The sequence below is a fragment of the Chlorocebus sabaeus genome, chromosome 7, assembly GCF_047675955.1.
Source record: "Chlorocebus sabaeus isolate Y175 chromosome 7, mChlSab1.0.hap1, whole genome shotgun sequence".
NCBI classification, from domain to species: domain Eukaryota; kingdom Metazoa; phylum Chordata; class Mammalia; order Primates; family Cercopithecidae; genus Chlorocebus; species Chlorocebus sabaeus.
Window position 1 is genome coordinate 63,704,100 of NC_132910.1, and position 25,294 is coordinate 63,729,393.

The 25,294-nt window shown below is 35.6% G+C and overlaps 1 protein-coding gene across 2 annotated transcripts in view; it reads left to right on the plus strand.

The window, feature by feature from the left end:
* Positions 1 to 23,345, plus strand: part of AP1AR (adaptor related protein complex 1 associated regulatory protein) — a 39,977-nt gene extending 16,632 nt beyond the window's left edge. Inside the window, exons 2-10 of one of the 2 annotated variants that reach the window (XM_007999553.3) lie at positions 6,510 to 6,558; positions 8,051 to 8,077; positions 10,771 to 10,796; positions 13,807 to 13,903; positions 15,979 to 16,077; positions 18,004 to 18,062; positions 18,729 to 18,802; positions 19,591 to 19,719; positions 21,459 to 23,345. In XM_007999553.3, the coding sequence (XP_007997744.2) occupies positions 6,510 to 6,558; positions 8,051 to 8,077; positions 10,771 to 10,796; positions 13,807 to 13,903; positions 15,979 to 16,077; positions 18,004 to 18,062; positions 18,729 to 18,802; positions 19,591 to 19,719; positions 21,459 to 21,724 (826 nt within the window). In that variant the 3' untranslated portion in view covers positions 21,725 to 23,345. The remainder of the gene's footprint in view (positions 1 to 6,509; positions 6,559 to 8,050; positions 8,078 to 10,770; positions 10,797 to 13,806; positions 13,904 to 15,978; positions 16,078 to 18,003; positions 18,063 to 18,728; positions 18,803 to 19,590; positions 19,720 to 21,458) is intronic. The other variant, XM_007999554.3, reaches the window with a different exon arrangement.
* The last annotated feature ends 1,949 nt before the right edge of the window (positions 23,346 to 25,294 follow it).

A 25,294-nucleotide genomic window follows, 5' to 3' on the forward strand; every position in this document is an offset into this window, starting at 1 on the left:
TAAATAACAAATCCATCCTAATTGTTCAGGCCTCAGAGTTAGGAGATAGTCTTGATTTTTCCTTTTTACACACATCCTTTTATCTGATACATTAGCAAATTCTGTCAGCCCTGTCTTCAGAATTACTTCTCATTACTCCCACTATTGTTACTGTGATTCAAGCCACCATCATTTCTTCGCTGTACTATTATAATAGCTTTCTAATTGGTCTCTGAAAACATATGTCAACTTGTCTTTTAAGGATCTTCCAGTGAAGTTCTTTTTTTTTTTTTTTTTTTGAGACGGAATCTCGCGCTGTCGCCCAGGCTGGAGTGCAGTGGCGCGATCTCGGCTCACTGCAAGCTCCGCCTCCCGGGTTCACGCCATTCTCCTGCCTCAGCCTCCTGAGTAGCTGGGACTACAGGCGCCCGCCACTGCGCCCGGCTAATTTTTTGTATTTTTAGTAGAGACGGAGTTTCACTGTGGTCTCGATCTCCTGACCTTGTGATCCGCCCGCCTCGGCCTCCCAAAGTGCTGGGATTACAGGCGTGAGCCACCGCGCCCGGCCAGTGAAGTTCTTATAGCTAATACATTCTTAAGAAATGATAGAATTAAAAAATCGTTATTTTTGTACTCTCTAGTGACATAATGGAACTGAGTACTGATTATCAGTGGATGCTAAAAACCATTTGGTAAAAGCTTGATGTGAAACATTATGATGGATAGATTAGGCTGACATAAATATCCTGACTTACAGATCATCAGTAAAAGTGAGGCAGGCAAAAATAAAGTTCCTTATCGTTTGATTCAATAGCAAGTACCATAAGTGAAGCATTCTTGCCTAAAAAAATTAAGCTCAGTATAATCAGGCTTTTAAATCAAATTACTAATTTGCAGGAAATACAGGGGATAGAAGAAAAAGTTAAAGAGGAAAAATATCAGGTAAATCCAGAAAGTGAGAAATTTTGTAGGACAAGTGACACAATTTATCTAACAAATCAATGGCATGAAAACAGACACTGGTGCTGAGAAGGGGCTGATATGGACTAAAAGAGGTGCAAGAGGCCTAATAAGCAAACATACTGTGTGGCTTTTGTTTGATTCTAATCTGAACAAATCATGTGTAAAAAGATAATCGGGGAAATAGAAATATAGACTGGACTGGACGTTAGATAATAGTAAAAATTTACTTTAAATTTTGTTGGTATGTTAGCTTTTCTAAAAAAAAAAAAAAAAACACCAGTTCTTAATACTTAATTAGAGATGCCAGTTGAGGTAAGAGTAATATAACATGTCCGAGATTTGCTGTAAAATACCAACAAAAAAAAAAAACAAAAAGGAGTATAGTATAAATGAAACATGATCAGGAAGTAGTATCTTTTTAAGTGGGGTAATGGGTACAGGGGGGCTTATGAATCTCTTCTCTGCTTTTGTGCATATTTGAAAAGGTTCATGATAAAAGTTTTAAAAAACAGAGTGAATGCTAAAAACAAAAATCTCTTCTGTGAGTTCTTACCTAATTAATATTAAAATCTAAAACTCCTCCCATGGTCTATAAAGGCCTGTGATCTGACCCTGGCTATCTCTCAGACCTTGTCTCCCTTCCTTCTTCATTCCAGCCATTCTGACCCTCTCACTTTCTTAGATTGTGCCAAGTAGAGTTTTGCCTCGGAGCGTTTGCTTTTGCTTTTCCTTTGTTTAGAATTATTTTCCTCCAAATATCCATCTAGCTGGCTTCCTCATTTCCTTGGGACCTTTGTTCTGCTTTTGCTTTAACCGAGAGGTCTGCCTTGACCACCCTACATAAAATAACCTCCTGGTCGGGCGCAGTGGCTCACGCCTGTAATCCCAGCACTTTGGGAGGCTGAGGCGGGCAGATCACCTGAGGTCGGGAGTTCGAGACCAGCCTGACCAACATGGAGAAACCCTGTCTCTACTAAAAATACAAAAAATTAGCTGGGCGTGGTGGCGTATGCCTATAATCCTAGCTACTTGAGAGGCTGATGCAGGAGAATCGCTTGAACCCGGCGGGCAGAGGTTGTGGTGAGTCAAGATCATGCCATTGCATTCCAGCCTGGGCAACAAGAGCGAAACTCCATCTCAAAAAATAAAAAATAATCTCCCTCCTCCAATCACTATCCTCACTTACTCTAAGGTACTTTTCTTAAAATTTAAAAAAAAAAAAAGTATAGGCTTGGTGCACTGGGTCACGCCTGTAATCCCAACACTTTGGGAGGCCGAGGGGGGTGGATCACCTGAGGTCAGGAGTTTGAGATCAGCCTGGCCAAAGTGAAACTCCGTCTGTACTAAAATTACAAAAATTAGCCGGGTGTGGTGGTGGGCGCCTATAATCCCAGCTACTTGGGAGGCTGAGGCAGGAGAATCACTTGAACCCCGGAGGTGGAGGTTGCAGTGAGCCAAGATCCAGCCACTGCACTCCAGTCTGGGTAAGAGTGAGACTCTGTCTCGAAAAAGAAATATATATATATATATATATAATTTTTATAGATTTAGGGGGTACAACTGCAGATTTCTTACCTATATATATTGCATAGTGAGATACCATCTTATGCCTATAATCCCGGCTATTTGGGAGGCTTAGGCAGGAGAATAGCTTGAACCCGGGAGGTGGAGATTACAGTGAACCGAGGTCCAGCCACTGTACTCCAGCCTGGGTAAGAGTGAGACTCTGTCTCAAAAAAGATACATATAATTTTTATAGATTTATGGGGTACAACTGCAGATTTTTTTACCTGTATATATTGCATAGTGAGATACCATCTTGTGCCAGTCAGAATGGCCATTATTGAAAAGTTAGAAAGCAATAGATGTTGGCGAGGATGTGGGGAAAAGCGAACACTTAGCCACTGTTGGTGGGAATGTGAATTAGTACAAACTTTATGGAAAACAGCATGAGGTACTTTTCTTTCATGGCAATTACTATCATCTGATGCATTTATCTATGTGTTTATTGTCATTAATTCCCAAATTGTTAGCTCCAAGGTGGCAGGGCCTTTATCCGTTTATTGACAGTTGTATTGCCAGCATCTAGAACAGTGCCAGGCACTTGAGAAGCACTTGATAAATATTTATGAAATAAAAATATAAAACTTGACTTAAGGTTTAATAGTTGAGTACTTCCATTCATTTCCCCAGTTCTTCCGCTTACCCTTCACTTATATTATCATCCTTACCTAGGAGCAAGTAGTGAAGGATTGATTGCCAAGAGCCTCATCGAGAGCAAAACTGAAGGAAAGAACAGAAAATATCAGGATAGTTTATTATGGGAAACATTGTAAAAGGCATATTCCAAATTTGCTAGGCTTTTAAGCATCCAATAATAGGAAATATTTGAGTTTTCATTTTTCATTTCTTAATAGCTCTCTGAAATCTGAAATGGTCCTTTCAGACCATTAGAAAGTTGATTTTCTAATTATTTTTAAAATATATATTACATAGAATATAGAAAAATATGTGAAAAGTTATGGTTTTATATGACTGGAAGTTGGCAAAATGTCAGTGACTGAATTTAATGCATCATATGTCTGAGGGTCCTGTTCAGTCATCAATAATGTTTGAACACATAAACATAATTCAAGCATACTTGAATAAGTAACTCTTAATTCATGAAATATACACATATTATGTTTCTTGGTATTTTCAGATAAGTTACAGGATAAAGCTCCCCTGATAAAAATGTTACCCCAGAGTTTGCCAAATTAAATACTTACTTTATCAGTATAATCTTAGCTTTTATCGTGGTAGGAGTCAAGATACGCATTTTGTGAGCAAAGTCTCAATCTGATGCATTTTAAAAGGAAAGTTTGAATTTTTTCCCAAATATATTTTGCTTTTCTCTTGTTTTATTTATTGCTGTTCTTAATTTGCTCCCTTGTCATATCACTTATATTCATGTTTATTAATCAGGATTTTGTGGGGACGGAAGCCCAGTTAAAACTATCTTAGGCGGCCGGGCGCGGTGGCTCACGCCTGTAATCCCAGCACTTTGGGAGGCCGAGGCGGGCGGATCACAAGGTCAGGAGATCGAGACCATGGTGAAACCCCGTCTCTACTAAAAAATAGAAAAAAATTAGCCGGGTGCAGTGGCGGGCGCCTGTAGTCCCAGCTACTCGGGAGGCTGAGGTAGGAGAATGGCGTGAACCCGGGAGGCGGAGCTTGCAGTGAGCCGAGATTGCTCCACTGCACTCCAGCCTGGGCGACAGAGCGAGACTCCGTCTCAAAAAAAAAAAAACTATCTTAGGCAAAGAGTAGCGTTTATAATAGGGATGTTAGGTTTCTCAACTAATAACCAAAAACCGTGAGCAGGGTGGGATGCATCTGGTTCTTAGGGATGATTTTGATGCTGTCAGAGCACTCTTTCAGTTTAGTTCATTCCTCTCATTGCATGTTGTCAGAAAGCATAATCCCCAGCAACTCTCAGAGCTCTCAGAAGGATATTGTCTCTCCCTGCTCAGTTTCTGTGTAACCCTGAACCAGTCAAATGAGGTGTGAGGGATTGACTGATTCTAGCTTAGTCAGATACTCAGGAATTCAGAGTCATGTGAGAATATGAGTGTCCTCACTATAGCTGGCTGTGGATAGAGGGGACAGAAAAGGGAGACATTTACAACAGATAACACTTTTGCCTACTACTAAAGTTAGTTTGTATTATCTATGTATAATTAGACTAGAACATGGTGTTCTGCCATCTAATATAAATGTAGTATAACAGTTACCTTGGTTTCGACAGTATTCTACTTAGCTTTGGGCTTTGCCACAGCAGTGAAGTCATACTGATAGTATTACTGAGCTTTATTTTGATAAAGCTTTATTTTAATTGATAGTATTACTGAGCTTTATTTCTAATTATTCAGCTGTACCACTCAGTAAACATGGAGGAGGAAACAGATTAATCAGAGACAGATTCTTCATTCATGGAAGATAGTGATGGTTGCAGGGAGAGAAGAAGCATATAGCACTGTAAGCAGGAATCCTAATGCCAGAACCCAGTGCTACTACTGAAGGTTCAACTCATTTCTGTATTTGTTTGAGAAATAAAGACGAGATTAAGAGTGGAGGCACTAGATAGAGGATTAAGGGTACTGCATTTATGTTGGATATACTCCATGACATCTGTGGAATTGTAATACCAAATTCTTTGCTTTTTACCAATGATCTTAGTGGGCAATGAGACAGATTTGCATCTATCAGCAGATAAAGATTATAGCAGGAACAATAGTTCCTATAGTTTCATTGCTACTTTTTTCCTTCAGTCATGATATGACATTCTCTTTCACTAAACCTTCATCCACACACATACACATAATATAAAGAATTCTGCACTTTGGGAGTCCTAGAATTACTTGAGCCCAAGAGTTTGAGACCAGGCTGGGTAACATATTGAGACTTCGTCTCTACAAAAATAAGTGAAACCAAGCATGGTGGTGCATGCCTGTTTTACTAGCTACGGGGAGGCTGAGGCAGGAGGATCACTTGAGCCAAGGAGTGCAAAGCTGTGATGACTTAGGATTGCGCCACTGCACTCCAGCCTGGGCGACAGAGTAAGACCCTGTCTCCAAAAAAGAAAGAAAAGCAAACGAATTCTGACCTGTCCTAACCCCAGGATTCTTCCTGTTTCTTAAAAGTGTGCTTTCTGTCCATGAATCCTGATGCTTTAGGAACACTTAGTACATTTGGATCCCCATTGTACGGGAATGGAGTTCTCCATCAGTTTTGGCAGCTGTAACAGGAGCCACATTGACTGAAAGTCTCAATCTCCGGGCACTTCCACTTACAAAGGACTGTGAGTGGCCCTGTCCTGGGATGCCAGCTTGGATGCTGTAGTATTTAGAATGTAGACATATGTTTGGAGAAGATATAAAGAAGATTCCTATTTGACTACATATAAGTTTAATAGGGGCAGAAAAGAATGATTAAAGTCAATATTTGGCCCTAGTTGGAAAAAATAATGTAATGGATTATTTGATTGACATGTATATGCATTGTTTCTCTCTTGTATTTGTGAGGGCATGGGAAGATAACAAAGTCTTGAATAAAGATACATGATTCCACCACCAAAGATAACTACTTTTAGCATATTGACATATATCCTTTTAGTTAATGTTTTAGATAGTTAATGTTTTGTGTATTTTTAACAAAACTGAGAACATATTTTTATATATTATTTAACACATCAGTATTTTTGACAAGGTACTTGATGTAGTAAAAATAATGAGATACATGTTCAAATGTATTCTACTCAATGTAGTAAACACAGTAAGTTAATTATTACAGTAAATATTAGTACCAATAGAAAGAAATATTAGTTGACTAAACAAAGCTATAATGAAGTTTAAAAATCTGGACTTTTTATATTCTTAGATAAATTTTGTTGTTCTTTTTTTATAGATATAACTATATGTTAGAGATTTGAAAGTTGCTCTTGAGGAAATAAATGCTTTTATGCTACTATATTAAATCAGTCATAGAGTTAATTGTGTTTTTTAAAGTTATTCTGTTTTCCTTCCCAGATCCAAGTATTTTAGAACATGCTCAAGAGGTGAGCATTTAACAATAGAGGTAAGTACTCGTTAATTTGATTGGATTAAAAGTGCCTGCAGAAAGGCAGAAGGGGCTTTTGGTTGTAAAGAGGGAAAGATCTGGACCCAAATTTAGAATGAACTGTTTATATTTCAATAGTATTCATGTTAGTGAAGACTGAAAGAGTTGGAGCAGTGGGGAAGGAATGAATAGGAAGAAGTTTGCAGAGGATTATGGTTCTGTTTTTCTAATAGCTTTTCCCCCCACCCTACATAAGTCAGGGAGAAGGTACTCTTCTGTCAGTAATAGTGGCTCACTAGGGCAGTGGGTATAATGAGAGATGGTTGGCCCCAGCAGGGAAAGTCCAGAAACAAAGCAGGAAGTTGAGTTTCAGTAACTCCACAGCAGAATCACCGAGTCACTTTTTCTTTGAATGTAAAATATAATAATAGAAACTACCATTTATTCCTTACCTACTGTATAAACTAGCCACAACACCATACAAATTAAGAATGTCATCACAACTCTGTTGTAAACAGGTGGTGGTCACCCTGTTTCATGGATGAAAAATCAGAGGCTTAGACAGGTGGAGAAATTGGGCCACATTACACAACCTGTAAGTGGCAAAACCTAAATTCTAGTCCAAACTGCCTGGCTCCAAAGCTTGAACACTGTACTTCATGACCTTCTGTATTAATAAGGAAACGTGTAAGGCAGGAATTAGATATTTAAAAATCACAAACCAATATAAAAATAAGGGTAATAACTTTAACAGTTTTATTCTCTTTTTAGAGAGATTCCTTATTTTCTAAACCTTTTGAATTCATTGTTTCCTCTCAATCTTTAAACCAAACAGTATTAACAACAAAACACCTTTTCTTTCAGGTGGTTACTTATCAAGTTATTTATATTTAAAATGCAGACATCTTAGTGATATAATAGTAATGACTTTCATTAGGTCACTGACATAATAGTATTAATCACATTATGATCAAACTGTTTACATTCCTATCTCTAGAAAGACATTGTATTTGGGGATAGTAACTACTATCTAGTAGATTTTCAGTAAATAACTATATGAATGAATAGATGAATAAATACAAACATGTTGGGAACTTCTTATTTGGGTATCTTTTAGTCCCCATTCCTTAAATAATTTTCCTTCTTATGACATTTGTTCTGAAGTCAAGTAAAGTGGAATATTCTGGTAGCATGGACTGAAAATACTTGTATGAAATATTCAATTCAGATGAAACTTTTAGTTCTGATTTATGTAGAAAATGGCTATAATTCTCCTGTTTGATTTTCATTCATAGAAAGTCATAAATTAAAATAGTATATGCTTGCCTTGGCCATTTTGTAGGACTGTTGAATATATCAAATGAAATGATGTATTAAAGAGGCATTTGAATTAAATATCTTACAAATATAAAGATATATTATTTTTAAGTGAAAAAAGTAACATAATTTCTTGCAAGATGTATACCTAAGACAAATATTCCTCCTAACACTTACTTTTTTGTCCTTTCAGTTTGAGAATCTAGTAGAAAGTGATGAAGTAAGTATTTCCATAATAGTACAAAACTTGTATTTTTCTCATTGATCATCTCATTAGTTCTAACAATTATGTTTACAATTTTTATTTTTGTTTTAGAATTTTTATTTTCTAGTTTTTATTTTTACTTTTTAGTTCTTTATTATTTCCTTGTTTTACTAATTTATATTAGAAAATAATTCCAAATACTAAGATACACTATACACACACATAGGTTTTAAAGCATTGTACAGAAACCCGAGGAACTTCAGAAAGTTGTACTTCTAATATTTCTAACCTCTTGATTAAGTAGGTAAAATACTTCACAATCCAGAGTAGACCCATTGTTTTCTTGTTGTTGCTGTTGTTTTCTTTTTAAGAGACAAGATCTCGGTATGTTGCCCAGACTGGACTAAAACTCCTGGGCTTGAGCAGTCCTCCTGCTTCAGCTGAGTAGCTGGGACCATCGGTGTGTACCACTTCACCCAGCTTTGGAGTAGGCCCATTCTTTATAGTTTTCATAGATTCCGATGTCAGATTTTATACATATTTATTCTATAGTTTCTGACTTTAGCCATCATCTCTTTTATCAGTTATTCTTTATGTTAATTTTCTACATTTCATCTCATAAAACTCAAGTTTTAAGATGCTTCTCAAATATGGAAGTGTTAAAAATATGAAGGGAGTGCATTTTATAATCAGCAAAATGTGGTGTATATTTCAACATTTGATCTTAGTCAAAAGGCTAAGAAGCATTTCTTATGCATTGGTATAGTTAGAACTTTAGTTTGTATGCTAATTTGCAACTTCACTAAATTAATTGTGTACGTTTCTGCAAATTACTTAACCTCCCTGGGTCTACTTTCTACATCTTGAAAATTGGTTAGTCTAGAAGAACACTGCAAGTTGACACTGTCATTTTTGTTTTCTAGGGAAAGAAGAAAATGTATTAATCTTTTCCTTTAAAAATGTATTCTTTAGTCCAGCCTTTCTTGAGTATGCATAGAATACTAGTCTTAGAATGTAAATTAGCATGTAAAAGGTTCTGAGATAAACTATTGTTAAACTGAATTACTTAAACTTGTTCAACTCAGCTCTTCCCAAATTAATGTGGGTAAAAATCCTTTTATAAAATAATAATACATATTTTTCATCTTATAGGACACATTTTGGAAACTATTTTAGCCGTTTGTTCTCCCAGTAAAATATCATTCCATTTCATAGAACTTCTTTTCCTTTGCAAAGGTCGCTTTTGTTTTCATGTCTTTCTCTTTAAAAGTTTAAGCAAACACTGGACATGATATTTTTAAAGCATCTGACAAGTGTTAAAAGTAAGCGTTCTTTCAGCCTCCATTAGAATTCATCCCAGCATCATAACACTTTTCAAGAGAACTGGTAATTCCGTGTATTTTCCCAAGATGCTTTTTGTTTGGTTGGCTGAGGATTTTTTTGTTTACTTTTGTTTTTGCTAACCCCTCTTCTCCTCTCTCATTTACTTCATATTTTGTGTTTGGTTTAGTTGAATGTCATCCTGTTTTGTAGTGCTACTTTCTAAACTAATGTGGACCGTTTGGATTTTTATTCCTGCTATTATATTTTAACTTTCAGATATGAATAGTTTAAATGTGTAAGAAGTAGGCATAAACCTGAAAAAATCCTGAAAATAGTTATGCTTTGCTTTGGAGGAAAAAGCTACAGATAATTTCATAACCTTGTGAAAGAAAACAAAAAGTTGATTCTCATTATTGTAGTTATGTTTGATAAAGTTGCTGTAAATGCTAAATTAGTGAATGCTGAAGCATTACTGCAGGGGAAATACACGGTTAGGTTCCTACAAGCCTCTGATCACAATATGTTCATCAACCAATCAGTATATAGCCTCATTCGATGTATGTTTCTGTGTAAGATACCGTATTAAACATATATTATTGATTCATTAACTTTGAACTCACAGCCAGTAGCACAAACTCATGCTTGTATGAAGCTTACCTAACACACGTATTTTCCCCATAACGCACATCATAGCTTTCTTGGCCTTTACGAACACTGGAATACTTAGTATTCTACACTTGGAGGCCATTTTAAACAGAAATTACCAGTCGAAAAGCACAAAAATGCAAACAATGTGGCACTAAATAGACTGTAAAAAAGATACTTGTTATAGCATGAGAGCTGAAACAAGAAAGCAGAGTGTCTGTTGCCCTGTTCTACTTCATCTGGGAATGTGCATTGCTGAGCAGCTCAAAATTTTTACTGCTCCATGCCTGTCCTTAACCAAGAAAGCTCAAAGAGTATTGATTTTGTGGTTACAAGTAAATTTTCCAAGTAGGCAAATTTGCAAATACAGAAACTGCAAAAAAATGAGGATCAACTGTTAATATAAATGAGAACATAGAGAATATGTTGTCTAATACCATCCTGACCCCAGTTCATTTAGTATATAACAAATATTTGTTAAAAAAATTAAGAAATGTCTAGCAAATGATTTTACGTAATTAAGCTAGATAGTAAACTAAATTTTGCTATAGAGAAGTAGCAAACTTTTAAAACTTTTTGTTTCAAGTATTTTTAATAGTGAAATATATTTAATAGTGAAATGTATTCACTCTGATAAAAATGGGTAAGTTGAAAGTATTTAGACTGAATAAAAATTGTATTGATTACTTTAAATAGAATTTAGCTAATTTGTTTTAATTGTTTAATTAATTTTTGTACAGGGGGAGAGCCCAGGAAGCAGTCATAGGTAAGGCTTTGTTAAAAAAAAAAAAAAAAAAAAAAAAAAAAAAAAAAAAAAAAAAAACTTCTATGTGAACTGTAAGAAAACTCTCTTAAGAAGTCATGCTTTATCATTTGCTTGCTTTGAGACGTTAAACAGTTTACATTTCAGAACTTTTAGTTTTTTCTTTCTATAAGATTGAGACAAATATATCTCAAAAGGACTGTTTTGAATATTAAAGAATTTAATGTAAGTGCCTAGATGCTTTCCTGTTGTACCTGTTATATGTTTTTTAGTTTTCTTAAAACCATTAGTATTGATAAGAACATTTCTTTTAATTTTTTTAACTTTATTACCCCTTTCCTTCTTTATGTATTCTAAAACTTGTTCTTCTAAATTTTTTCACATCTTTTAATAGTAACTAAAACCTTGTACTATAATTATTTAAGCAGCTTTTAAATATGTTATTAAAATTGCGTGTATTACTTAAGTATCTTTAAGTCAAAAGAGCGTTCTTAATTTCAAGAGAATATTTTCATATACAGTGTTACATTATGAACATATAATCCTTACTTTTTTTAGTTTAGCAAACATTTATTAAGCAACTATCATGTGCCAAGCACCGTGCTAGACACTGGGATTTTAAAAATCAGACATAGTCTCTCCATTAGAAGAAAGAACATCCTGGTCTGGGAGATAGATTCTCGAGATGACTAATTTCAATATGAGGTAGGGAAAGAAATTAAATAGTGATTATAGAACATTCTAGGGAACTGTAGAGAAGAGGCTGTTGGTCCAAAACAGCTTCTTGTCTGGAGAGATAAATCCAAGAAGACATTTTTAAGGGGATAACACCTGGTATTGATTGTTGAAGGGTTGGTTAGTGCTAAGTATCCAGGCAGAGCAGGAGGACATTCCAGACAGAAGAAATTGCATAAGCAAAGTGAGAGAACTGATTGTAAAGGGGCACAAGAAAAGTATGTGAAGTGATGGAAATGTCACATATCTTGCTTCCAGTGGAAGTTACATGAGTGTATACAAGTATTAAAACTTTATGAACTGAACACTTAAAATCTGTATTTCATTTTATTTCAGTTATATTTCAAAGAAAAAATTTTAAAGCCCTAATATATAACTAGGGCTAGCAGAAGTTAGAGCTGGAGGGATGGAAGTAAGAGATAATACCTATAAATGGCTAGTTAACCATGATAGTTACCAAGATCACCTAACTGAGGTGGGGGTCTGGGGAGAGGTGGAGCATGGTGAGAGAGCAGTGATCTGAGGATTGACTAGGCGGACACTAGAAGAGGATTCTGAAGAAGACCAAGAAGTAGTAGGCAAAAAGAAGAATCAGGAGAGCTTGGGAAGCCAAGGGAGGGGAGACAGACAGATGGGAATGGTTAACACTGTCCCATGAAACTGAGGTGGTAAGATAAGGACTTAAAATTGTCTATTGTATTTGGCAACATAGAATCCATTGATTACCTTTGCTAGAGTTATTGGGGTGATGGGAGCAGAGGTAGACTGCAGCGAGTTGACAAGTGAATGGGAGGTAAGGACATGAAGGCAAGAGAAGAACAGTAGTTGTAGTTAAGAACAAGAGCTACACTACCTGGGGTTCAGATTCTAGCTTTGCCACATACTATATGACTTACTTAGCCATACTCTTCATCTGTCTTCCTCTCACTTCCCACATATGTGTAATCCTTATAGCTACCTTGGAGGGTTGTTGTGAAGATTACAATTTGTTAATATATGTGAAACATTTAGAAGAGAGCCAGGCACATAGTAAGTGCTAGATGTGCTGACTATTGATATACATTTAATTTCAGGACTTGGCTGAAAGAAAGAGGGAGCAGTAGCTTGAGATAGATACAGGTCAAATGGAGGTTTTTTTCTTAGTTCCTCCCTCTCTCCCCCCCACTATTTCCTCCTTTCCTTCCTTCCCATGGAAGAGAGGTGCAAACAGACAAAAGGAATAGGTTAAAGGTGAAAGAGAGGTACTAATTGATAGAACAAGGTCCCAGATAATTCTCTGGAGTGGGTCAGGAGAGATGGGCTCAATGGTGAATGAATCAAGAATGTAAATGTAGTAGGTGATTCTGAACAAGTTAAGAACATTCTTCTTTAGAGGATGGTGAGAATAGGAAGGATATATGTAAGTAAGTGGGGGTTGTCACAAAGTTGGGGTGATTCATGGTTGATACTCCTCATTTCTTAAAGTGGAGTGAAATTGCCTTTTAAGAGAAAAATGTATGAATAAGGAACTTGAGTATGTGAAGATTTTTAATTTGGTAGTATAGGATATGTAAAGGAGTTGCCACATGTATGTAAAAGGACTACTGCTGAGGGCCGAGTGCCAAATTGATGTTAGTTTTCTCTAGCAGCCTGAAACAGAAAGGGCTGATCATGGAAATGACCCAGGGTCAGAATGTGAGTAAACTGAGTGAATATGGAATAATGATAGGAGTGCAAGAAGGTGAGTGTGTTGGTAAGAAAGTAGTTCAGATCTGCCTTGGTGTCCATCTTGATTGTAAGTAAAGCAAGGCCAGAAGATGATTGGGACAGACAGACTGAAAGAAAAGGGAAGGATGAAGGGCCTGGGGAAGCCAGAGTGATTTAGGAGGATTAAGAAGAGTTCCAGAATGGTATGAGGGCTGAGATCAGGGTGTAATAGTATACTGACGTTTATATTTTATGATGAGCATGTTGGGATATGGTTTAGGGTATATACCCATAGGTCAGATGGCTGAAGCAGAGCCAGATGAAGGTAAATAAAATCCGTATTTCTTAAAAGGTGGCTGTAATGCTTTAAAAACTATTCTGATACTGTATCAACTTACCAATTTATATACTAGAATAATAGCAAGTGTTAGAATGTATACTTTTTACTCTTAACAATTGAAGTTGTAGCAAATTGCTTTAACATTTTTAACAGCAAAATTTGAGAATTTCACTGGCTTTTTGAGTGTTTTATTTGGACTCAGACTCATCAGAAGTTTTTGTTTTTTCTTTTTCTCCTCCTTTTTTTCTCTAGGCCTCTTACTGAGGAGGAAATTGTTGACCTAAGAGAAAGGCATTATGATTCCATTGCCGAAAAACAAAAAGATCTTGATAAGAAAATTCAAAAAGAGGTAAATAGTCTTTTATATTGCTTAAGTACATGTTATCATAAAGGAGAGAGTTGTCATTAGATAATATGTTGTGTAGAGTCATTGAACCTATATTTAGATATATACAGATGAATATGATTTAAAAGTTAAAAAATCATTCCAACCTATTATAATTTCTTTTGAGTTTGGCTTAATTTTTCAGAAATCATATGCTGCCAAAAAATGGAGATAGTACATTCTTTTAAAAACAACTTCTTAATTCACAAAGTAGGAACTCTGGCAAGAATATGCACCTTGGCATTTAAAACCAACTTTTAGAGCAGGCTCAGACCTGTAATCCCAGCACGTTTAGTGGCCGAGGCAGGTGCATTGCTTGAGCCCAAGAAGTGGAAACCAGCCTGAGCAACATGGCGAAGCCCCATCTCTACAAAAAATACAATATTAGCTTGGTATGGGGGTGCACACCTGTGGTCCCAGCTACTTGGGAGGCTGAGGTGGGAGGATTGCTTGAGCCAGAGAGGTCAAGGCTGCAGTGAGCCAAGATCATGCCATTGCACTCCAGCCTGGGCAACAGAGTGAGACCCTGTCTCAAAAAGGAAACAACAACAAAAAGCAAATTTTAAAAAAATTACCCTGTTTCACAATAAGTGGTTTTTTGAAGGGTTTTTTGTCTTGGTGGGTGTATTCTCAGAGAACTAAGTACTGATAATCATAAGTGTTAAAGTTATTTAATGTGTTTATGGAAATGGCCTATAATTATTGTTTTGTACCCACTAAACTAAATGGAATTATTCACATTCCACTGCACATTTAAAAATTTTCTGTTTAAGACCGGGCATGGTGGCCGTAGTTCCAGCACTTTGGGAGACTGAGGTGGACAGATCACTTAAGGCCAGGAATTTGAGACCAGCCTGGGCAGCATGGTGAAAATCCATCTCTAAAAAAAAGTACAAAAATTAGCCGGGCATGGTAGCATGCACCTGTAATCCCAGCTACTAAGGAGGCTGAAGTGGGAAGATTGCTTGAGCCCAGGATCCTCAAGGCTATGGGAGGTCGAAGGGGAGCCACTACACTCCAGCCTGCGTGACAGAGCAAGACCCTGTCTCAGAAAAAAAATTAATACACACACACATACATACATACATATACATATATTTGTCTGTTTAAAGTGGGTATGGTGGCTCATGCCTGTAGTCCCAGCACTTTGGAGGCCAAGATGAGTCTAGGAGTTAAAAACCAGCCTGAGCAACTTGGCAAGGCCTCATCTCTGCAAGAAATAAAAAAATTCACCTGGGGTGGTGGTGCACACCTGTGGTCCCAGCTACTCTGGAGGCTGAGGTGGGAGAATGGCTTGAGCCCAGGAGGTCAAGGCTGCAGTGTTGGTGCCATGGTACTCCAGCCTGGGTGACAGAATAACACCGTCTCAAAAAGAAAAGTATGTTTAGGACCAATTAGTGATTTCCAAAGCATTAACATAAGCTGTACAGTAGCTGTTAATAAAGAAAAAAATTTGTGTTGAAATTTGATTTTCAAGTTAACTTTAACATGCAATAGATACTACTAAAGCAGTTTGTGTGCTCTTATGAATGGCAAGAACTTACATTTGAAAGTAATTTTTTAATAGTTTGATAGTAATAAAATGAAGGAGACATGTGCATTGATGTTAATTAGATGACAAGACATGAATTTTGTGAAAGCTGAGTTCACTTTGGTCAACAGTGATGTAATTGATCTTAAAGGTACTGGATTTATGAGGGCCAAAACTGTCAAAGTAGTGAGGGTGATAGGTGTTGGAATGATTGTTTAAAATGAAGATCACTGCATATTCTAAAGAAATACTTTATGCAGAGTAGATGCTACTGCTTCATGACTCAATTTCTAAAGAATCCTGTAATGTGTTTTATATCCTTTGGGTTATTTTGTAAAAGAAGAAATTTAAACAAACAATTGCAAACATTTCAATTCTGTTATGCTTTGTAGAGATCAATTATTTTTTAATAATTTATTTTTTGTTTTATAAATAGAAGCATTTTATTTTTAGAGCAGTTAGACAGGTTCTGATTTTTGTTAATCCTTATTGTTTTGTTCATGTACAGTTAGCCTTACAAGAAGAGAAGTTAAGACTAGAAGAAGAAGCTTTATACGCTGCACAGCGTGAAGCAGCCAGGGCAGCAAAGCAGCAAAAGCTCTTGGAGGTGAGGGGAAAAGACCCCAGCATATATTAGGGTTGCTTTTCTCCTTATTTGCTCTAACAAATCTTAGTTGGGACTTTTTTTTTCCTATTCTCAAGGACTTCTTGTTTAAAAATGAATGTATTTACTCATATATTCTTAAGAATTTTCAAGGCAAATTAGTCAGTCTTTAACAGCTAGAAATAATATCAGATTACATGTTTGATACTCAGTGCTATTTAGCTTTAGATTAGCAAATGCTGATTCCTGTTTATCCTAAAGATGAATTTTAGTGCTATAAAACTCAGTATTCTTTTGGAAAAATTAAATATACTCTTAGAGGGAAAGTGTTGCCAAACTAGCCTTTAAATATAATTGGCAAAGCATTTTGTTTTGTGAGGGTTTTTTTTTTTTTTTTAACAGTTTCTTAAATTGCTAGAATTTATTTTATTCCCTGGAACTGGATAAACTGTGCTGTTTTGCCCCATAAGGTTATTATTTGCTTCTCATCTTTATTCTTGTGTCCTTGGGAGATTGGGAGTTTGGGTCTTGAGAAATATTTGGTATATTATCAGGGAAGGCAGCAGATTTACCATATCTTACCATGCTGCATTACCATAATGCCTGGCAACTATAAGTAACATTTATGGAACCCTAACTGTCAGGAGCAGCAATGTTTTACCTTATTTAATCCTCACAACAGTCTTACGAGATAGTATTTTTAATCCCTGTTTTACAAATGAGAAAACTGAGAGTAGGATATATTTTGTAACTTGCTTGAGGTCCTACAGTTAATAAGGGCCAGAGCCAAAGTTCAAGCACAACAGTCCTTAGCCGATATCCTTAATATCTTCCTCCATATTTTGCCTGTTTGGATTCACCTCTGTAGTGTTAATTGAAGTAGTATAAAGATCATGGCACATTGTAAAACTTAGAGAAACTGAAATATCATGTGTATCCTATTGTTACATGATTTCTGTGTGAACTGTGTCCTTCCCCTCTCCTTCCCTTCGTTTTTTTTTTTCCTCTCTCTCTGCTGTTTTAGCAGATTATATGAAGGAATATCTTTGCTTTTTAAGTCAGTTCTAAATAATGAACAAGTTTTTAACTTTTACCTTCTACTAAGAAAAGTATTTTTCTGGTTATCATATAGACACTCTTTTTACTGTAATAGGTGATCTACTGCTTCCCTTTTAAAGACAAAGCATTCCATATACAGCATCCATATGGGTGATTTCCAGGGTTCTCTGAGTTTTTCCTACCCTGGTTTAAATATTTGATATAGGAACACATTATAGTCTATACAGTACATACTGACACACAGACATACACAGACACCCACCAATCATTTGATTTTCATGGTAACCCTGAGCTTGCTAGAGCAGTAATATAGCTATCTGTATTTTATAGATGAAGGAACAGTAGGTAAAGGCCATGCCAGGGATACATAGCTAATAGCTATCAGAGCGACAACTCTGACATTTCTTCTAAATCTTAGTCAATTGCTTTTATTATTTCTGAGTCAACTCAGCCAGATCTTATAAATCTGTTGTTTTATTGCTACTTATTTCACCCAGAATAGAACTTCATGTATTGTTTTATCTGTTCCTTTCCTGCTCCTCATTTTTCCAGTAGGTTGAAAGTTCTTGGGTATACTAAGAATGTTAAGAATATCAATACATATCTGTTAAAAAAAAGGTTTTTTTTAAATAACACTATGAATATTCTGGCCACTTCTGGATTATACATGGATAAATTCAGAAAAATTATTCCCATAAATAAGGGGATATAGAATTGAATAGTGGTGGATTTAAGGAAAAATAGGTCAACAGAATAACTTTTTTTTTTTTTAGAAACTAGAAAAAAATACTTTTTGGTATTGCATGAGTGGTTTTAAAATACATAATTTTACAACAGAGTGATTTTTTTTATTACATTATGTTTCCAAAGCAAGAAAGGCAGAGAATTGTGCAGCAATATCATCCTTCCAACAATGGAGAATATCAAAGGTAAATAATGAAACATATGCCTCCTTCCCTTTGTGGTAGAACATTTTATTGCTACGTAGAGCATTGTTCACCTCGAGATGTGTATATACGTATTCATGTTTATGTGTTCCCTAAAAATTATTCCATCTAAAAGACATTGCCTTGGAAGAATACTGAGAGCATTTAAGTTGAAACATGATTATTATTCATTTAAACTGACTTTATTGCATTTTTAAGAGTGGTCTCATTTCCCATATAGATGTAATACCATAGCTGAATGTCTTTGGGTGAGTTATTTATACCTTAGTTGTTTGTGTTTTCTTTAGTCCCTCTCTTTCTTACAATAAAGTTTATGTGTGGTCATTTTTTGGAAGAGAGATTTCAGCGTCACATTTCCACAAGTATCACTACTCGTTCAAAGAATTTTGTTCATGCTTCATTATTGTAAAGTTGGACTTATGGCTAAGTTTTGGAGATTGGATTTCAGGATTAACCAAAATCTTATTTTCAGTTTCATGCTAGTATTAAGAAAATTAAGAACTCTTTTCATTAGGTTATTCTAATTGTGTAGCAGTTATGAATTTGTATGACATAGGTCTTCAAGCCAAAATGCCATCATTAGCTTAAATATTTGTTATATTGCACCTACCATGAATATATTAAAAAATTATTTCACTTTTATTACAGTTCAGGACCAGAAGATGACTTTGAATCTTGTTTGAGAAATATAAAGTCACAGTATGAAGTTTTTCGAAGTAGTAGTAAGTTTTTTAAAGTATTTTCTGTACTTTTTTTTATGCCACAGTAAACAGATAAGTAGAGATTCTGGCTGTGTTTCTGTAGAATAACTTTCTGTTCTTAAATTTGTAATTCCCAGATAGTTCAGTTTCCTAGGTAGTCATTAATTATACAACCTCATCTTTTCTTTTTAAAAAGAAGTTGGAGCAAAGAAAAATCTCAGACTGTTTCTGTAGATCCATATAGGGAGTCAAGCACTCCTTTTTCCATTTCTACCGTGATCTTAACCCTTCCCTTTCCAAAAAAAAAGAAAGGAAAGATGGGAGGAAGTAATAGAAAAGTGTACTTGTTTTTTACTTATTACAAATTGACTTATAAGATTAAAATATTTCCTCAAGTTTCAAAAGCAAAAACTCATATGCGTCCCAATAGTGGAAGCATAGTATAGTAGTGGGTCTTTTTGAAAATATAGGTTGCTTTTTGTTTTATCTTTCTTGTTCATCGTTTTTTTGTGCCCCTTTGTAATTGACTGTTAAAAATATTATCTAGAGTTCACCATATTTGAAAAGTTTATAATCACTTAAATTTGCATGTTTGCTATGCTTAGATGGCAGAAAAAAAAAAGAGAGAAAAGTTTCTTTATACTGTTCCTAACAGAAACTTACCAATAAAATGATTTCCAGAATTATTTCTTATGAAGCTAAAAGTAATAATAATAATATTTAGAGAGAGATAATTGTTACAAAATAAAATGGCTGTTGTGGTAGAAGAGTAGGTGAGAGTATTCAGTTGTGTTTCGTGTATACTCTAGGACTCTCATCAGATGCTACAGTTTTGACACCAAATACAGAAAGCAGTTGTGATTTAATGACCAAAACTAAATCAACTAGTGGAAATGACGACAGCACATCCTTAGATCTAGAGTGGGAAGATGAAGAAGGTATTTTATAATTCACAATTTTACCTGAAAAATTTAATGTAATCTGTGTTGATTTATATAAATCTACCTTGGTCTTTATTTTAATGGAAATAAATTCAAGCCCTTGAAAAATCATATAAACACTTTTTAGACTGTTATTGGTGATTATCACTGTTGATAAAAATGTTTAGAAAATTCCTTAATTTTTAATGTTCCTTTAGATTTAGAAAATAAATGTTAATTTCTTTAAGGTTTTGTAATCCAAGCCCATGACATTACTCCGTATGAATGATTACTACCCCCTTGTGGACATTCTAAAGCCGGAAGTTAAATATAACTTCTCTTAGAAATAAATCCGACCGGGCGCGGTGGCTCAAGCCTGTAATCCCAGCACTTTGAGAGGCCGAGACGGGCGGATCACAAGGTCAGGAGATCGAGACCAGCCTGACTAACATGGTGAAACCCCGTCTCTACTAAAAAAATACAAAAAACTAGCCGGGCGAGGTGGTGGGCGCCTGTAGTCCCAGCTACTCAGGAGGCTGAGGCAGGAGAATGGCATAGACCTGGGAAGCGGAGCTTGCAGTGAGCTGAGATCCGGCCACTGCACTCCAGCCTGGGTGACAGAGCAAAGACTCCGTCTCAAAAAAAATAAAATAAAATAAAAAAAGAAATAAATCCACAGAAACAAATTCACCAGATACAAATCTACAAAATTATATTAGTATCTAGCTCATATTTTTATCATATCTATAGAAATAACTTGTGTTACTGGGTTGAGTCCTGGTGATTTTTCAGGAGTGACAGACAACGGTGATACAGATTTAAATGTTCTTTTATGGTGGGATCTGATCTTTAAGGTCAAAAAAGAAAATCATTAAATGTGTCTAGGAATATTACAATCTCTTTGCGAATCCTAGATTTTAATTCAATTACCAATGTTGATTCTGTACTTACAGATTCAAACTTCTTTTCTGTCCTCTCTCCCTTCCTTCTGCCAGTAAAATGCCATTCTTTTTTTCTTTCAAGATTATTGACACTTTCACTTTACCAATTTCATTTTGTTTCAAATTAGATCTAGAACAGTTTCCCACAGAAACGTCTCTCCTCTGTTTGGTAGAGTCGGAAGAGCATAAGACCACAGACTTTGGAGCCAGACTGAATGGATTAAATTTCTTGCTTCACCACTTTTTAGCTGTGTGACATTACCCAAATCACTTAGCCTTTCTGTCCCGGTTAGCTGAACTACAGAATGAGAATAATGATAGTACTGTACTCCATAGAGTTGTTGGGGATTAAATCAGTTAATATCTGTGACATGTATATAACATTAACTGGAACCTAGTAAATGCTGGAAAAGTACATGTTATCATTAGAATGACTGTCATTCTCTGGGAAATGAAATTATGTGGGTAGGAAAGGATTTTGGCAGACATACTAACTTGGCCATATAAGACTAGTAGCAATTGAAGTCCTCCATCCATTCTGTTTTATTTATGACTCTTCAGGAATTTCATCCTATCAGATAATAAATGATGCATCAAAACTGCCCTTTGGTGACTGTTAATATTTATTTTTATCTGAGGCATACTTCAGGGTTAGACCCCAACAATTTCCCTTAAGAAGACCTCCATGGGACTGGGTCTTTAATTCACACATCAAGTCTGATAGTTAAATAAAAACTATATTGCTAAACTTGGAAATTTTTAAATATAGCTTTATTATCTGTTCTGAGATTTCTAAAAACTCTGTTCAAATCATAGGAATGAATAGAATGCTTCCAGTGAGAGAACGTTCCAAAACAGAGGAAGACATTCTACGGGCAGCACTTAAGTATAGCAACAAGAAGACTGGAAGTAATCCTACCTCAGCCTCTGATGATTCCAATGGGCTGGAGTGGGAGAATGATTTTGTTAGTGCCGAAATGGATGATAATGGAAATTCCGAGTATTCTGGATTTGTAAATCCTGTATTAGAACTGTCTGATTCTGGCATAAGGCATTCTGACACAGATCAACAGACTCGATAGGGTAAATTGTGTGACCTTGTTTATCAGTTATGACCAAATGTTAAAAACCAACTAGAATGTATAAGTGATTGTGCTGAGCCTTTTTGTAAGGGAGATGTGTAAGAAACCATGTTGTAAATGCTTATTTTATTAGAAAGGAGTAGGGATGATAGGATCTGAACTGATACAGAATTAAGTGCAATTTCATCATCTGCCTTCTGCTTTTCAAGACCAATTTAATGGTCCTGTCATGTTACCAATTAAATTTACTTTAAGTCTTTTCTTCATAGCATTTCTGTTTACTATGGTAGATTTCCACTTTCCGTTTTTTTAATTAATTTTACTTTGAATGATTTATGAAGCCTATTCATTGTCTAACTATGAAAACATTAAGACTTTTTTGTTATTTCTCAGCAGATGTGAAGGAAGCATGAGGAGGCATCGTCAGATTCAGATTTAGAATAGTGTTCCCTTTTCCAGCATTATTTCTATGACTTCTTTGGATTTTATTATCTAATAGTCAGTACAGTTGATTTGAGTAGATGACTCTAAGAAATGCAGAAGTATCAGCATTACATGTCCTTATTTACATGTCCTAGTATGATGATGTTGATTCAATCTGAACAAAAGATAATATAAAAATAACCCTTCAGAGTTTGGACATTTCAAGTTGGTAATAATAAAAAATAATACTTAAGAAGATATATATATATATATATTTAGTTTTTTCCACGTCATGCCACTATATTGACTTTAATTATATAGTATTAAGTTTTTAGGTGCCATTATTTTTTAAAAATTCTATATTTCCAATGAATGATCTTAGATTTTACACAGAACATATTCTCTGCATAATTTAAGAAAGGAAGATCTAAAAAGGTAATACGGGTATTTCAAATAAAATCCTTTCTGGTATGAAAGGCTCCATTGATTTTATTAAGCTTTCGTTTACCTTGTAGTACAAGGTGCTTTAATGGGATAGAACTAAGCATATCAATATCTATAACTGCATTTTGTTATAGACAATCAACTGTTCTTTTCTCTAAAATGTATGTGTCAATTTAAAAGGCCAGGAATAGAAAACACTCCATAATTGCTTTCCTTGATTTTGCTGAGGATTTGGTATGATTTTAGTAAGCAAACTGTTTTTTGGTTTTTCCTTAATGTTTTTAAATTTTTTTCCTCTTGCAACAATGACAGTGCATGTTCTTATAAATATAGGAAGGTCCAGATATAAATAGTAACCTGAAGTTCTTGCTGTACTTAAAAAAAAATCATGTGGCCCTTTCAATATTTGAACTGCTAAGCAATGACATCTGTAGTTTTATCTCCTTTTTTATGTCATAGAAATTAATATGATACTTTAAATATGTAAATATAATACATTAGGTAATGCCATTATTTATATCTGTCTTAATTTAAGTTGTAGCTGTGTCTTGGAAATATTTTTAAGGTAATCTATATTCACATTGCCTGTGTTAATGCTTTTTAAAGTTTGTATACATCAGATGTATATTTTTGGTTTGGCATAAGCTACTATTGTAATTTTTCTTGGCTTTTTGTTCATAAAGAATTTTTTGAAGGAATGGTAACAAATGGTAATTTACAAATGGTTGTGAATAAACACATTTTTACACTTAAAGGTAGTAAGTTATTTGACTATTATTGGTTTTACTCCATAAACATGCAGGTATTCTGATTCCTGACTTGTAATTATTTTATTAAATCTGATGTGAAGACAAAAAGAAGTAAATTAAGAAAGCAAGATGGAACTAAACTTGAAAATGTGTTTTAATTGTTAAAAAAAGTTAACGTTTTGTGTTTATAAAATACTAGAAATAATTTATTCAGCAAATATTGGAATAGTATTAATATTGGAACTGTGTCTGGTGGGTGTTAGGGACATAGAAGTACAAAGACATATAAGGTCTCTGCTCTTTGCTTACCATTCTGGTGAGAGAGAGAGACAATAATAAGTAAACATATATGTAAGAAAATCACAGGTCACAGAAAATATACAAGATTATAGGAGAGAGAGTAACTGGGGGCCAATTGACTACTCATAGGTCAGGAGAATCCTCTCTGAGGAGATACCTTGGCTAAAACTTAATTAAGTTTTAATTGTTAACTTGGCTAAAACCTAATTGTTAAGCAGGAACCAGTCAAGTAAAAAAGCCTGATGTAAAGCATGTTATCAGCAAAGGGTACAGCAAGTACAGAGTACCTGAGGTGGGAAAGAGTTTGTTATGTTCTGTGAATAAAAAGACCACTGGGAATGAAGCATCACGAGTGAGGGAGAAGAGTGGTATGAGATGATACTGGAGTGATAGTTAAGGGCTAGATGATGCAAGACCTTGTAGGCCAAGAATGAGTTTTATTTGATATGTAATAGAAAGCTACTGACATTTTTTAAAGCAAGGATGTACAGTCATCATATACACATTTTCAGAAGATTGCTTTAGTTGCTGTGTAGAGAATGGATTGTAAGAAGGCAAGAGTGGATGTATAGTATTCCCAGTGGAATATAGTGTGCCTTGGGTTTACAATGGCTTTGAAAAGACACAGCAGATTTTAGAGGTAGAATCATCAGAATTTTCTGGTGGGTTGGATGTAAGACTAAAGAAAAGGGTAGAATCAGATACTACCGTAGGGTAACACATCTGGCACGGTGCCGTGGCTACCTTGCTCACTCCACATAGTCCACGTAGGCAAAACTCAACCACAGTCTGACACAGGTCTTGGTAGAAAAACGTCGTGATCCTCTCTGGATCCTCCATGGCAAGATAGGCCATCGTAAAGGAACTGTCAAAGGGCCATTTATCTTGCAAAATACCTCACTGTCTTGCAAAAGGCTGCCATGAGGCAATTTCTTATCCAACTGGTTTCCAGTGACCTCACTCTCATTCAGGTACAGATACCAACTATAAAAATGTTTAGCTATAGCTTAGAGTTGGCTCCTCAACAACAGAGCTATTTCTACTTGTCATCTGTCATCTTGTCCCCTTGGTTCAGTGTCATCCAGGGACGTCCCTAAGGACCAGGGATACAGGGAGCTGACTCCATGCTGATGCTGGTTTTGCTGTCTGTGTAAATAATAAACTGTCTCAATCTATTTGGACTCATTGTCTCCCTACTGGTCAAATCTATAGATGTCTGACAGCCAGCCTAGCAGCTGCAAGTGCCCTTAACTGTAACTTCTTGGTTCTGATTTGACTTAATAAATGTAATGGGAGGAACAGGTTTGGGAAAGTGGGGAAAATGAAAGAGTTCTATTTGAAAAGTTAACTTTGAGGTGTTTATAAGATATTTGGATGAAGATGTCAAGTTGGTGATGGGATATGTCTGCAGCCCAAGAAAGAGGTCTAGGTTCAAGTTTGGGAGTCATTAGTAGGAAAATGGTATTTTAAGTCATTAAACCAGCTGAGTTTACCCCAGGGGAGCACATAGAGAAGCCCAACTAAGTGTTGACATTTAGAAGTTGGGGGTAGTGAAATGGCCAAAAGCAACAGATACAGGAGAAATGCAGGAACCAGAGAATAGTGTCACAGGAGCCAGGAAATCAGAGGGCTCAACAATAGCAAATGCTTTGAA